This window comes from Rhinatrema bivittatum, chromosome 4 (assembly GCF_901001135.1).
Source record: "Rhinatrema bivittatum chromosome 4, aRhiBiv1.1, whole genome shotgun sequence".
Classification (NCBI taxonomy): Eukaryota; Metazoa; Chordata; class Amphibia; order Gymnophiona; family Rhinatrematidae; genus Rhinatrema; species Rhinatrema bivittatum.
The window spans coordinates 211,485,169-211,497,802 of record NC_042618.1 but is presented as its reverse complement, the minus strand read 5'-3'; the positions used below and the strand labels follow the sequence as shown (position 1 = coordinate 211,497,802).

The 12,634-nt window shown below is 45.2% G+C and overlaps 1 protein-coding gene across 1 annotated transcript in view; it reads right to left on the bottom strand.

Moving 5' to 3' along the window:
• Positions 1-12,634, bottom strand: part of APEH (acylaminoacyl-peptide hydrolase) — a 169,492-nt gene that overhangs the window by 50,540 nt on the left and 106,318 nt on the right. The window contains exons 13-16 of the mRNA XM_029599657.1: positions 7,233-7,330; positions 1,132-1,183; positions 727-815; positions 504-642 (exon numbers count right to left, since the gene is read on the bottom strand). Coding sequence (XP_029455517.1) covers positions 504-642; positions 727-815; positions 1,132-1,183; positions 7,233-7,330 — 378 coding nt within the window. The remainder of the gene's footprint in view (positions 1-503; positions 643-726; positions 816-1,131; positions 1,184-7,232; positions 7,331-12,634) is intronic.

Here is a 12,634-nt window from a genome sequence, read left to right as displayed (position 1 = left end):
ATATTACTATTATGAGCAACACTATAAAAGTTCAGGCTATGATTGCAGAATGCCCTTATAACAAGAACTTTGCTGTATTTGATTTATATGGACATATAACTACTGCCCCACACAGTTCCTTTGAGGGGAAGAAGCAGGAGCAGATGTCTCAAGGGTGTTACTTGTACATCAGCACTTGGAGGTAAACAAAGTTGTTGCCCATATGCAAGAATGCATACACACAATATCCCCTCTTACATATAAACATCTAAATCACATCTCCCACATACACATATAAACCCCTGTCGCCTCTCCTACAGACCCACATAGTCTCCTAACCCACGCCCATTCTTCTGTCAAATGAATGTATGCATTCATATACACTCCCCTCTACCACACATGCAAACACAGTCACCTTTCCCATATACATACAAATATATGCTCATATACATAAGTACTCTCCTCTCCCTCACATCCATACTCACAGACAAGGAAATGCAGTTGCTTTTGCGGTTAGTACTTACGATACTGAGCATTTTCCTGCTCAGGAGGTGGCTGCAGGCTCTGGATTTCCCAGATAATGTCAGGGATAGGGGTTGCATCTTCCAGGGATACCCAGATAAGCTCCTCCTCTTTTCCTGCAGAAGGCAGGAACCCCACTTTCTGTAAAGAGATAGACATTGGCTGAACATCTGCTGGGGCGAGACCCCCTTTCAGAAGCCTGTAGGCATGTTATACAGCACTTACCACACTTGGGGGGCAGCTAGGCGTGGAGAAACTCACCACCATCAGGTCACGGTTAATGGTCAATAACTTCCAGCTGCCAAGGGGGCCACCTAGGAAAAGGGCAGGGGAGGGAAAGGAAAAGAGGTAGAAAGAGGGAGGACAGAGAGACATAAATAAAGAGAGGAAAAGCAAGGAGAAGGAAGACATGAGAGCAGGTATATGAAGGGAAGGAAGTGAGAACAGGAAGGGGGAAAGCAGCATGGAGAAAAGAGAGAAAGGAAAATAAATGGAAAGAGGAGAACGAGAGAGAACAGAAGACAGGAAAATAGAGGGTAGAGAAGCGAGGAAGAGTTAAGTCAAATTCTGTCCTGCATGCATACAGGAGGTAGACAAAGTTGGAATGTAGTGGGGCAGTCAGTCACTTACCTGCAGTGAGAAGGGTCACACTACCTGTCAGCACATCCACTGCAAACAGATCCTGAAGAAAAGACCGCAGTATATTTCAGACAAGGCAAAATATAATTTAACAGGAAAGGAAAATTGGTTCTTACTTGCTAATTTTAGTTCCTGGAATACCACAGATCAGTCCAAATGCATGGGTTTTGCTTCCCTATCAGCAGATGGAGACAGAGAAGAAAAGCTTTACTGACACTGCAGAACTTATGTTACCATGACATCTACAGTCCCTCAGTATGACCTGTCCTCAAGCCAAGATCAGATTAACTAAGAAACAACTCCCCCACCCAACCTGAGCAGGGGAAAGGTGGACCCCCAACTTGAGGCCTGTCAACTGATAAGGGAGACAGGAAACTCCCAATTGTACAGCTACTTTTTATTAACATGTAGAATAGAACGGTCTTTCCTGACAAAAAGGGGTGGGGCTCTGGTATTCCAGGAAAGAAAATTAGTAGATAAGAACCAAAATTTTCCTTTAATGTTCATACCCCAGATCAATCCAGACATGGAATATACCCAAGCTCCCCTACACACTGGGCATGAACCTGAAAGACCCATTTGCAGAACACTCTCCCCAAGCCAGCTGCTTCCAGCGCCTTAACATCTAAGCGGCAATGCTTTATGAAAGTGTGTAGAGTAGACCAGGTCACTGTTCTACAGATCTGCTGTGGAGAAACCAACTGACATTCAGCCCAGGATGCTGCCTGAGCTCTAGTAGAATGGGGTTGAGACGATGACCACCTTTAACCATCACAAAATGGTCACTTTAGAAGCCTTGATTCCTTTGGACGCCCCACCAAATAGAACAGCCTTGATTCCTTTGGACGCCTCACCAAATAGAACAAACAAGTGATCAGACTGATGGAAATTGATGGTGGCCTTCAAATATTGCAACAGTGCCCGAGGCACATCCAACAAATTAAGCTCCCATGTATGTGATACCGAAGCATCCAAATTTTGAAAGGCCAGAAGCTCTACTGTTTGGCTGAGGTAGAAAGAAGATATCACCTTTGGCAAAAATGTCCATAAGGGCACCCCGTCCTCTGAAATCTACAGGAAGGGATCCCTACAAGACAATACCTGAATTTCCAAAATCCTCCTAGTGGAACTGCCACCACAAAAAAAACTACCTTCAGTGTAAGATCCTTCAGTGAGGCCTGATGTAGTGGCTCAAACGGAGGACCACAGAGAACCCTCAACACTAAGTTCACAAAGGAAACAACCAGTGCACCGGTGCTAGCAAATGCTTTACTCCTTTCAGAAAACAGACTGTATCCGGATGTGAAACCACAGGCATCCCCTGTACTTTCCCTCGAAAACAGTCCAGGGCAGCCACTTGGGCCTGCTTTGATGGCTAACCCCTTTGCTAGCTCCTCTTGCAAAAAGGTCAAAATACTAGACACTGATGCTCGAAGAGGGGCAATCCCGTCCCCAACACACCAATTCTCGAACACCCTCCAAACCTGAGCCATAGAAGTAGAGAATTTTCTAGCCTGTAACAAGGTTGTAATAGCCCTTTAATTGCAGGCTGTGCTTTTCAAAAGCAAAGCCACGAGACAAAAGCAAGCCAATTGAGCCAAAATAATTGGACCTTGATGAAGCAGTTGTGGTAAATGTCCAAACCTCAGGGGGTCCATTCATCCTTAGATTTATCAGATTGGCAAACCACGGATGGCGTGGCCATTCTGGAGCTATCAGGATCACCTTCCCCAGGGTGGGTCTCGATATGCCTTAGCTTCCTACCAGGAGCCATGGAGGAAAAACATACAGCAGAGAGAACCAGAGCATTGAAACCTTCGGCGTCCAACTCCCTGCTTCAACTGAAAAACTGCACACCTTGGCATTCTGCTTCGAGGCCATCAAGTCCAGCTGAGGAATGTCCCATCTGGAGTGAATGAGATCCATCGCCCCATCCGCTAGCTCCCACGTTCCCAAATCTAGGATATTGCGGTTGACAAAGCCTGCCTGAACGTTCTCCACACGGGCTACATGAACCACCACCAGAGCCGCCAGGTGTTGTTCTGACCAGCCTCTGAGACACCATTAGGCTCCTAATTCCTCAATGATGGTTGACATAAGCCACTGTTGTCACATAGTGAAACAGAACCTGACCGTGCAAATGTGGAAGAAAGAATAGCAATGCATTGCGAACTGCTCTCGTTTCCAAACGATTGATAGACCATAATGCTTCTTCCGCTGACCACTGACTCTGGCTTGTTTGCCCCAGTCCTTCAGGCTAGCTTCAGTGGTCACCACTACCTAATCTGGGATTTCCAATTCCATGCCAGATGTGTTCAGGAAAGCAACCAGGAGAGAATGGACCTGGATTCCCCCTGTAATGGTAGTCAAAGCTGAATCTCCTCTAACTTAGGATACCTGCAGGCAGTAGCACCCTCTGCAGAGGTCATTGACATGCGAACACTAGGGAACTAGACTGAGTGCAGCAGCCATTATGCTTTCACACTTTGTTAATTGTAAACCGGGTTGATGTGATGCCTGTCATGAAACTCGGTATAACAAAAAACATTAAATAAATAAATAAATAAATAAATAGAACCCAGGCTCTGTGAACTGACAGATGTAACAGACCTACAGACCTGCTTCTACAGCTTCAACACTCTCTCCTCTTTAAGAAACACCTTGCCTAGAGCGGTATCGAAATGGGTTTCCAGGTACTCCAGTGACTGGGTCAGCACCAAGAGGATCTTTGACAAATTGACCACCCAGCCAAGAGACTGCAACATCTGCACTCTGTGTACTGAGTGCAGAGAGAGCTCCTTTGTCTTCGCCCGGATGAGCCAGTCTTCCAGATAGAGATGCACTAAAATGCCTTCTCTCTCTGCAGCGCTGCAGCTATCACCACCATTACCTTGGTGAATATCCATGGGGCAGTCGAGAGTCTAACTGGGAGTGCTCAAATCTGAAAATGATCCACTAGTATGGCAAACCGCAGAAACCTCTGATGTTCCTGCTGTATAGGAATTGTAGGTACACTTCCACAAGGTTGAGGTAGGCCAAGAACTCCCCTTGCAAACGGACGCAATCACGGAGCTTAAGGTTTTCATACAAAAATGAAGTACCAGTAGAGCACTGTTCACCTTCTGTAGATCCAGAATGGGCTAATAGGCCCCTTCCTTCTTCAAAACCACTAAGTAGATGGCGTATCTTCCATGTTCTCAATCTCGGGGGGGGGGGGGGGGGGGGGGGGGGAGGGGGCATAGGCAGTATCGCCTCAAGTTGCTTTAACTAGTTGAGTGTGGCATGAACCTCCACTCACTTTTCCTTGGAGGTGCAGGTAAAAACCATGAAAGCTTCCTGGATCAGGCTAGCAAATTCTAACACGTAGTCTTCTCTTATAATTGTTAGAACCCACTGGACCATTATTATCTTGGTCCACTCCTTGTGAAAAAAAAGGGTCACCTGCCCCCCTATGACTCCTGGCGAAGTGTGGACCTGCTGCATCTTATTGTGTGGCGTTTCCTCCCCTGGTCACCTGACTGGTAGTCTTGTGGGTGGGTCTGCATGCCCCTTGAAAGGAGTGTGACTTGTTAGGCAACTGCCTTGAAGCAGAGCATCCATTAACTGGGCAATACCACCTCACCTCTCTGTACTTCTACCTGCCCGGAAAATTCTTCCCGTTTCCTTTCGGATTGCCCTAAGGCAACTTATGGCTCTTAGACTTGCCTAGGTGCTTTACCAGCTGTTCCATATCTTCCCCAAAGAGTAATCTGCTTTTGAATAGATGATTACCCAGATGTGACTTGGACCATGCATCTGCTGACCAATTGTGCAGCCAGAGGAGATGCCTGGATGAAACAGCTGACACCATGTTTCTTGCCAAAATACGCAACAGATCATACAAGGAATCCACAATGTAGCCCACTCACGCTTCTAAATGCTCCATTGCTTTGCAATGGCCGATGGACCTGTCTCGGACAACTGGAGCTGTTGCACTCAGCGCAAGCAGGTGCACACCATGAAGCTACAGCAAACAGCAGCCTGGAGGCCCAAAGCCAAGATGTTGAACATCTTGAGATGAATTTCCAGTTTCCAATCCTGGGCATCCTTCAGTGCTGCTGACCCCACCACCGGAATGGTAGTCTTTTTTTTTTTTGTCGCTGCTGAAACAGAAGCATCAACTTTAGGAAGCTTCAGCAGCTCCAAAGGGTCCTCCGGCAGCCATGGCCCTGCCGACCTTCAAACAAGCCTCCGGAGTATCCTACGCCACCAGCTTCTTCACAGACAGATGGAATGGAAAGGCCTTTGCTGGACCTCAAGAAAGTGCTTCCATGACAGGGTTCACATCCTCAAGATCGGACTCCTCCTGCGCTTCTTTAATACTCAGTTCCTTTAAAACTTATGGAATCAAGGGAAGGAGCTCTTCCTCCTGAAGAGCCAGATCACTCTGGGATCCTCTCCTTCCACCACCGGGATCTCCCCTAGGCTCGAGGAATCCATGTCACCAATCTTTGTCCCCTGGAGATTCTGAGAGCAGACTTCCACCCCCTTCCAAGCCATCTGATTCCTCAACTGCGCTGGAGGAGCGCAACCCCCATACTGGGGTCTGCACCCCCCCTTTTTGGTCCCCCTTAGGAGGCTATACTCTTACACCTGGTGTGCTTCGGGGGATTTGGAGATTGGGACCACTTCTCAGCAGAGCCCTTCAATGCACAAAGCTTTTCTGGTATGAACAGCCCAAATTCCTTAGAAAAAGCTTCCTCTGAATCAGAGTCCCCCCAGGGGACTCATTATCACTCCTAGAGTCCACTTGGGCCTTTTCCTGATCCAGCATGGCTGGGGACAACATGGGGGGGGGCGGGGAGAGAGAAGCCACCCCCCTCCCTGGAAGACTCCTGCAGTGCATGAGATGCCAAAATGGTTGTCATTCCTGCGCTGCCAGTAGTAGGAGCCTCAATCGCTCAAGTAACCCAGGCCAATCTTCTTTCGCCCGATGCAGTTGCTGCTGTACTTCCTTTCCCGCTGGACCTGTATCTTCTGAAAAGCCTGGCAGAGGAAAGACTCGATACTTTGACCCCACGCAAGTGGCAGCGCTTCGCGCATTCTGCAACTACCACCATGCTCGACACTGCTGCTACACATGCTGCCTTCCTGTATGCTCCTAGCACATTCTGTAGCGCCCCAACAATCAGCCACACCAGTCCCATGGCAAACCTGTGCCAGTCCCTAGAAGTACCCATTAACAGTAGAACAGCCTAGAGCTCTCACAACCGGAACCCCCGGGCCTTCTAAATCCCTCTCCCGGGCGTTCAATACGTGCCTTCTCACATTCTCACCAGCAATCCCTTTTCTTTTTTTTTTTTTTTTCTGCCCCAAGGCATGTAAAAACAAACAAGAAAGGCAATACTTTCTTTTGCCAATTATAAGCTGGGGAGGGAGGAGAACAGGCAGAGTGGCAGATAAGGAGTTAGCCAGACCACTGGCTATCAGTGTCCCCACCATCAATGAGCTAAGACAAGCCAAGGTCCTCAATCCCATGCTTACCCACTCATCCTGGGGGATGGCCCCTCATGAAGCCTCATCTCCCAGGGAGTAAGAAGGCTCAGATCCTCTTCTCTTTTTTTTTTTTTTTTTACAAACTCCAGACTGCAAGGTTTGACATCTCTCTCCATTTGCTGGAGACAGAAAAATATTGAGGGACTGCAGGTGGAAGGCTAACATAAGTAAGGCAGTGTAAGTAATGCTTTCTTCTCTGTTTCCATCTGCTGGTAGGGAAGCAAAACCCCTGTATCTAGACTGATCTGAGGTATGAACAGAGCTTTGGGATATATGTATGGAAATATAATCCCATTAAAATTTTAAAATATATATCCAACACATTACCTTTGCATCCCTCCCTTCCAGCAGCTCTACAGCATATGGGGCAGCACCATTGGACAGCTCATACACAAAAGCAGGTGGTTTATTAATCTTCAAATGAAATGTACTGTACAGTGGGAATTAATATCAGGGAATATTAGAACTGGAAGTGTAGAAATGAGAATGTTTTTTTTAAAGACAGAAAAGAGGTAGTCCCATCTTAAAAAGCAACTCTGCCATAGCCACAGGCTCACCTGCCGGCTCCTCTGTGGAGAATCAAAAAGGATCCTCTGGCTATCAGCTGACCAACAGAAGAGCGGAAGAAATGCAGTGTAGATTCCTGTGAAGTTTTCTGAAAAGAGACATTATACATAGGATGACTTTCTTTTCGCTCTTTATTTTTTCATTTGTTTTACATTCCCATTTTCTCCTCTAAAGGCTTCTATTATATATGCCGGTTCATATCCAGACCTGGCTGGGACAAATGCTAGCCATATACACTGCCTAAGGCTTCCCTAATTGAGACATGACCTTGACCTTGGTACTCTCTTCCCTTTTATGCTCTCTTTCCTCTCCTACAGCTCAGGTCTATGGATAGACTCTGATGTCAATATTCAAAATGTTTTGTCCGCCTAAGTTTGAGAATTAGCAGGACAACTGGGGATTTAAATATGTCCCCCCTACTTTCCAGATACATTTTAGCTGGATAAGTCATTATCTGACTAATGCCTGTCCAAATAAATAAAGAGGTGTTCCAGGAGGTGGGGTTTAAACTTAGCCAGAAACCATTGACTATCAGTGCTATCTGGCTAAGTTTAGTTGAGAAATTTCAGAGCAGGTCTACATGCACTCAGGTAACTTTAGCTTTATCAAGCTATATTCAATATGTAACGGTTAACTGGATGCAAAAGAAAAAAAAATGTTTGCGGGCCTGCAGGCCCAATCCTCCACCATACTAAAAAACTAAAACTTTAATAGTGCCTAACACTTGAACCCCCCTCCCCCAAAAGATCTTTATGGATTTTTAGGCCTATTGCTCACAGTGCCTCCTCACTTGCCCCTTGTACACGTGGGGAGAAAATGTTCACCTCTGGGTCCTCTCCAAACCACCAATCTAAACCCTCCCTCATCAACCAGAATTCCCCCAAAACCCTAGAACCATTGGAAGCACAGTACAATCGTACTGCTCCCAGTGATATCCAGTAAGACTGTCTTCTCACTGGGCATGCTCAGCATGCCATTATGCTAGGCGTCCATGTAGAGACCCTTTCAGTCTTATTCCTTAGCTTAAATAGGAGACGCCAACTTCATGGAGAGGTGGGCAAGTTTCCTGCTGCTCTCGAATAAAACCTGCTACAGGTAAGGAACTCTGCTTTTCCAAAGTTCAAGCAGGATGATAGCCCTCACATGTGGGTGAATCCCTGGCTAGACTACCCCAAATGAAAAAAAGATGAAACAAAACCGTGCCAATGGGTACAACCTAACTGTTTCTGATGGCAACAGGTCTTTTTTCCTTCTACATTTCTCTAATGAAGGGCAGCCTGGAAGAAAAGTAACGGATGCTAGGAAGGTACGAAGTTAGGGTAAACACCTCAAAGAGATTGCATAAGATAGACTGGATGATCTTACTGTCATGTTGGGAGTCCCTATCCAAACACTAATGCTGTATTTCCCAACCTTCTCCTGCAGCATGTATGAAATAGATTAGCATACATAACAGAACCAGGGTATGCCCCTATGACAAGCTTCTTTTCAAATTTTCTTTTGTCTCCCTTATCAATGTTTTTCTTCCAACTTGCCAGTGTTTATACATTTTCCTATTTTCTTCATTTGGATCCTTTTTACATTTTTTGAAAGTTCTTTTGACTACCATTGTTGATAACCTTTGCCTCCCCCATTGCAGCAGCAACCAGAAATCTGATAGAAACATGCAATGTACCATTTTAATTAGCATTCAAAATGGAATTAAAACAACATATTATTAATAATTGGTGTGCCCACCGTTAGCTTGCAAAACGGTTTTAAAATAAGCAGAGTAACAGCTTTTTTTCTGCTTGTTGCTAGAATTTTCAATCATTTTTTGGCTTTCTTGAGACAGTTTTAGTGGTTGACTGTCACCAAATTCCATAACACCCTCGTCAGCAGTCTTGCCCCATGTCCTCTGAGCCCAGCTTTTGCTTCGATCTAATTTTTCGGAAACTCATTTTTTCGTAATAAAGGCTGCTCTAGCATCATGTGCCTCACAAAATGCAATACACTTAATACAGTCAATCTGACACTGTTTTTCGCTAAGGTACCGTTAAATTCCAAACTGAACGGCCTACAAATGATACAAAAATTATAGCCCAAATTTTCAATGGCCCACGCATGTAAGATCTCTGGGGGTTATGCGCGTGGCCAGGCCCTGCTCAAGTGGAGCATGTTTTCAAAAGGGCCTGGCCACGAGCATAACCCCCAGTACGCGCAGAAGTGCTGGGCCATCAAAAAGGGGTGGACTGGGGGAGGCGGGGTCTGGGTAGGGAGGGGACTAGCTGGGACAGAGGCCATTAGGCCCTGTCCCGGGGAAGCAAGCCAGCAGCCAGTCGGTGTGCATAACTTACACCATCTCGTAGTAGCGGGTAAATTAAAAAGCAAAAAATTCTAGGGTAGGTAGGTAGGAGTTAGGTGTTGGGGAGGAGAGGGGGAAAAGTAGGAAGGTTAGGTAGGGGTATAGGGAAGTTCCCTCCCAGACCGGGAGGAAACTGTGAATGTGATGATTGCGTCGCTGCGCAAATTTTTCTAAAATTTCTCCCCACACACGACTGGTCACCTGCCCGCACATGCGCGCGTGGATATTAAAATCCGGTGCGCATGTGCACATGGAAATAATATTTTATAACATGTGTGCACATATTATAAAATAGCTGCATCCATGTGCTGGGAACCGCGCGCACATGGACGCGGGTTTGAAAATTGACCCCTATATTAGTGGGATAATCCAGTGGGGCACTATGGAGGGGAGGAAAGGGTTATGTATAAAAGCCTTTTTCACCATGTCAATAATCGATTGGCCTTCCATCTACCCATTTTAATGCATGGAATACAAGTAGTTTGGGCTTCCTAGATGGTATTTTTAAACTCTAACCTTTGCAGCTGCACCTTTTAGGGTTTTTAAAATATTTTCCTCATTTTATTAAAGTCTCGCTTTTGAAAGTTAATAGTTAAAGCAGTAGTTTTCTTTAATATCCTTTCTCCCTCCATTTATTAAGTCAAATTTGATCGCATTATAATCACTGTTGCCAAGTGGCACCACCACAGTTACTTCTTGCACCAAATCTTGCATTTCACTATGAATCAGGTCTAAAATAGCTCCCCCTCTTGTCATTTCCTAGACCAGCTGGTTCATGAAGCAGTCATTTAATTTCATCTAAAAACTTTACCTCCCTATCATGCTCTGATTTAACATTTACTCAATCAATTTTGGAGTAATTGAAATCTCTCATAATTAGTGTGTTGTAAATGTGTTAGCTTCCCTAATTTCTGTTAGCATTTTATTGTCCATCTATTCATTCTGGCCAGGTAGATGGTAGCATACCCCCATTGCTATACTCCTCCCCGTCACACATGTAATTTCTATCCATACATATTCCACAGTGAATTTAGTCTCCTGCAAGTTCTTTAAGAACATAACAAATGTTCAATCCGGGTTGCAAGTACCCAAACAGTAAATAAATCCCATTCTACAAATGCCAGTAATAAGTACTGGCTATTCACTAAGTCAACTTGTTTAATAGTAGTTTATAGACTTCTCCAAGAACTTATCCAAACCTTTTATAAACCCAGCTATACTATCTGCCTTAACCACATCCTCTGGCAATGAATTCCAGAGCTTAATTGTGCTTGAGTGAAAAAAAAGTTCTCCAATTGTTTTGAAATGCTCTACTTGCTAACTTCGAGTGCCCCCTAGTCTGAAAGAATAAATAACCAATCCAAATTTACCCATTCCAGTCCTCTCTAGATTTTATAGATCTCTATCTCTAGATTTTATAGATCTCTATCCCTGCGCTCTCTGCATTTTGCCAGAGTCTCCTCTGGTATTATTTTGAATGCTCTTCTCTGTACCTTTTCCAGTGCAACTATATCTTTTTTGAGATTACACGCGATACTCAATGTGCGATCTCACCATAGTGTGATATACAGTTGTTATGACATTCTCCGTTTTATTCACCTTTCCTAATAAGTACTCTGGCTATAATTTAGCTGGATTAAAAAAAAAAAAAAGGTATTTTGAGAGCATTCCGGGGAGGGGGTTGAGTTATCAGTCAACCTAGTTGAATATCGAGTATATCCGGCTAGGTTAGCTGGATAACTTTAGGCCTACAGTTACTTGGCTCGTTGGCTTGATAACTCGCTACTTACCCGGATATCTTCAGAGATAACCGGGTAAGTTACGTACCTTTATTAAAAAAAAAAAAAAAAGTCACAGGCCTCCTGGCCCAATGCCCTCCCCCCCCCCCCCACACACATGTCTCTACCCCTCCACTGTCCCAAAAAGGTAAACTAGCCTAAAAAAATCTTTAAAACTTCTAAAAGAAGATTGCTGCCAACCCAGGCCTACCCCCTCCCTCTCTGCTAAAAAAAAAAAAAAAAAGCTATACATTTCCCTCTTTTGCCTCTCCCACCTGTTACCTGCAAATGTTGCTCTCTTGTCCTTGCCGGGATCACTGTGCTCTGCAATCCCAGCAGCTTCCAGCATTATTTAGGTAAAAACGCTGGAAATGTACTAACTTTAGCCAGATAACTTGTCTTCTAATTGGCCTACTGAATATTGGCCTCTTAGTATCTTCTTTTCCCACACACTTACCCCAAGCACACACTTTGATTTATAGACATCCCAATTCAAAGGATATGAGCAACATCTTTCACAACAAGAATCAATCAGGGTTATTAAATAAACAAGGAAGTAACCTGGCCCTAATAAATGGATCAAGCAGAGTTGCTTACCTGTAACAGGGGTTTTCAGAGGACAGCAGAATGTTAGTCCTTACATATGGGTGACATCATCAGATGGATCCCCGATGCGGAAAACGTATGTCAAAGTTTCTAGAGCTTTGACTAAGCACAGTGAACATGCCCAGCGTGCTCTATACCACACGTCCACGCGGGGGTCCCTCTCCAGACTTGTAACATAGAATTAGGATTAAAATAAAAAAAAAATAGAAGAAACAACTCTGCGGGGTGGAGGGCAGGTTTCGTGAGGACTAACATCCTCCTGACCTCGGAGAACACCTGTTACAGGTAAGCAACTCTGCCTTCTCTGAGGACAAGCAGGATGGTAGCCCTCAAACATGGGTGTATCCCTAACTACAGGATGCTCCCCAATAGAAAAGGAGACCAACGGATACCCAACCAGGTGCCAATGGGCACAACACCGGTGCTGTTGGTCACAGAGGGGGAGACAGCCTAAGCCCAAACAGGCCCTAGGTTGGGAGAGTTGGTTTCTACACCTCAAACAGGTTCTGAAGGACAGACTGGCTGAACCTACTGTTGTGTCAGTGATCCCTATCCAGACAGTAATGAGAGGTGAATGTGTGGAGAGAACTCAATGTCACAGCCTTGCAGATCTCCTCCATGGAAACTGCTCGTGAATAGGCTACCGACACTGCCATGGCTCTGA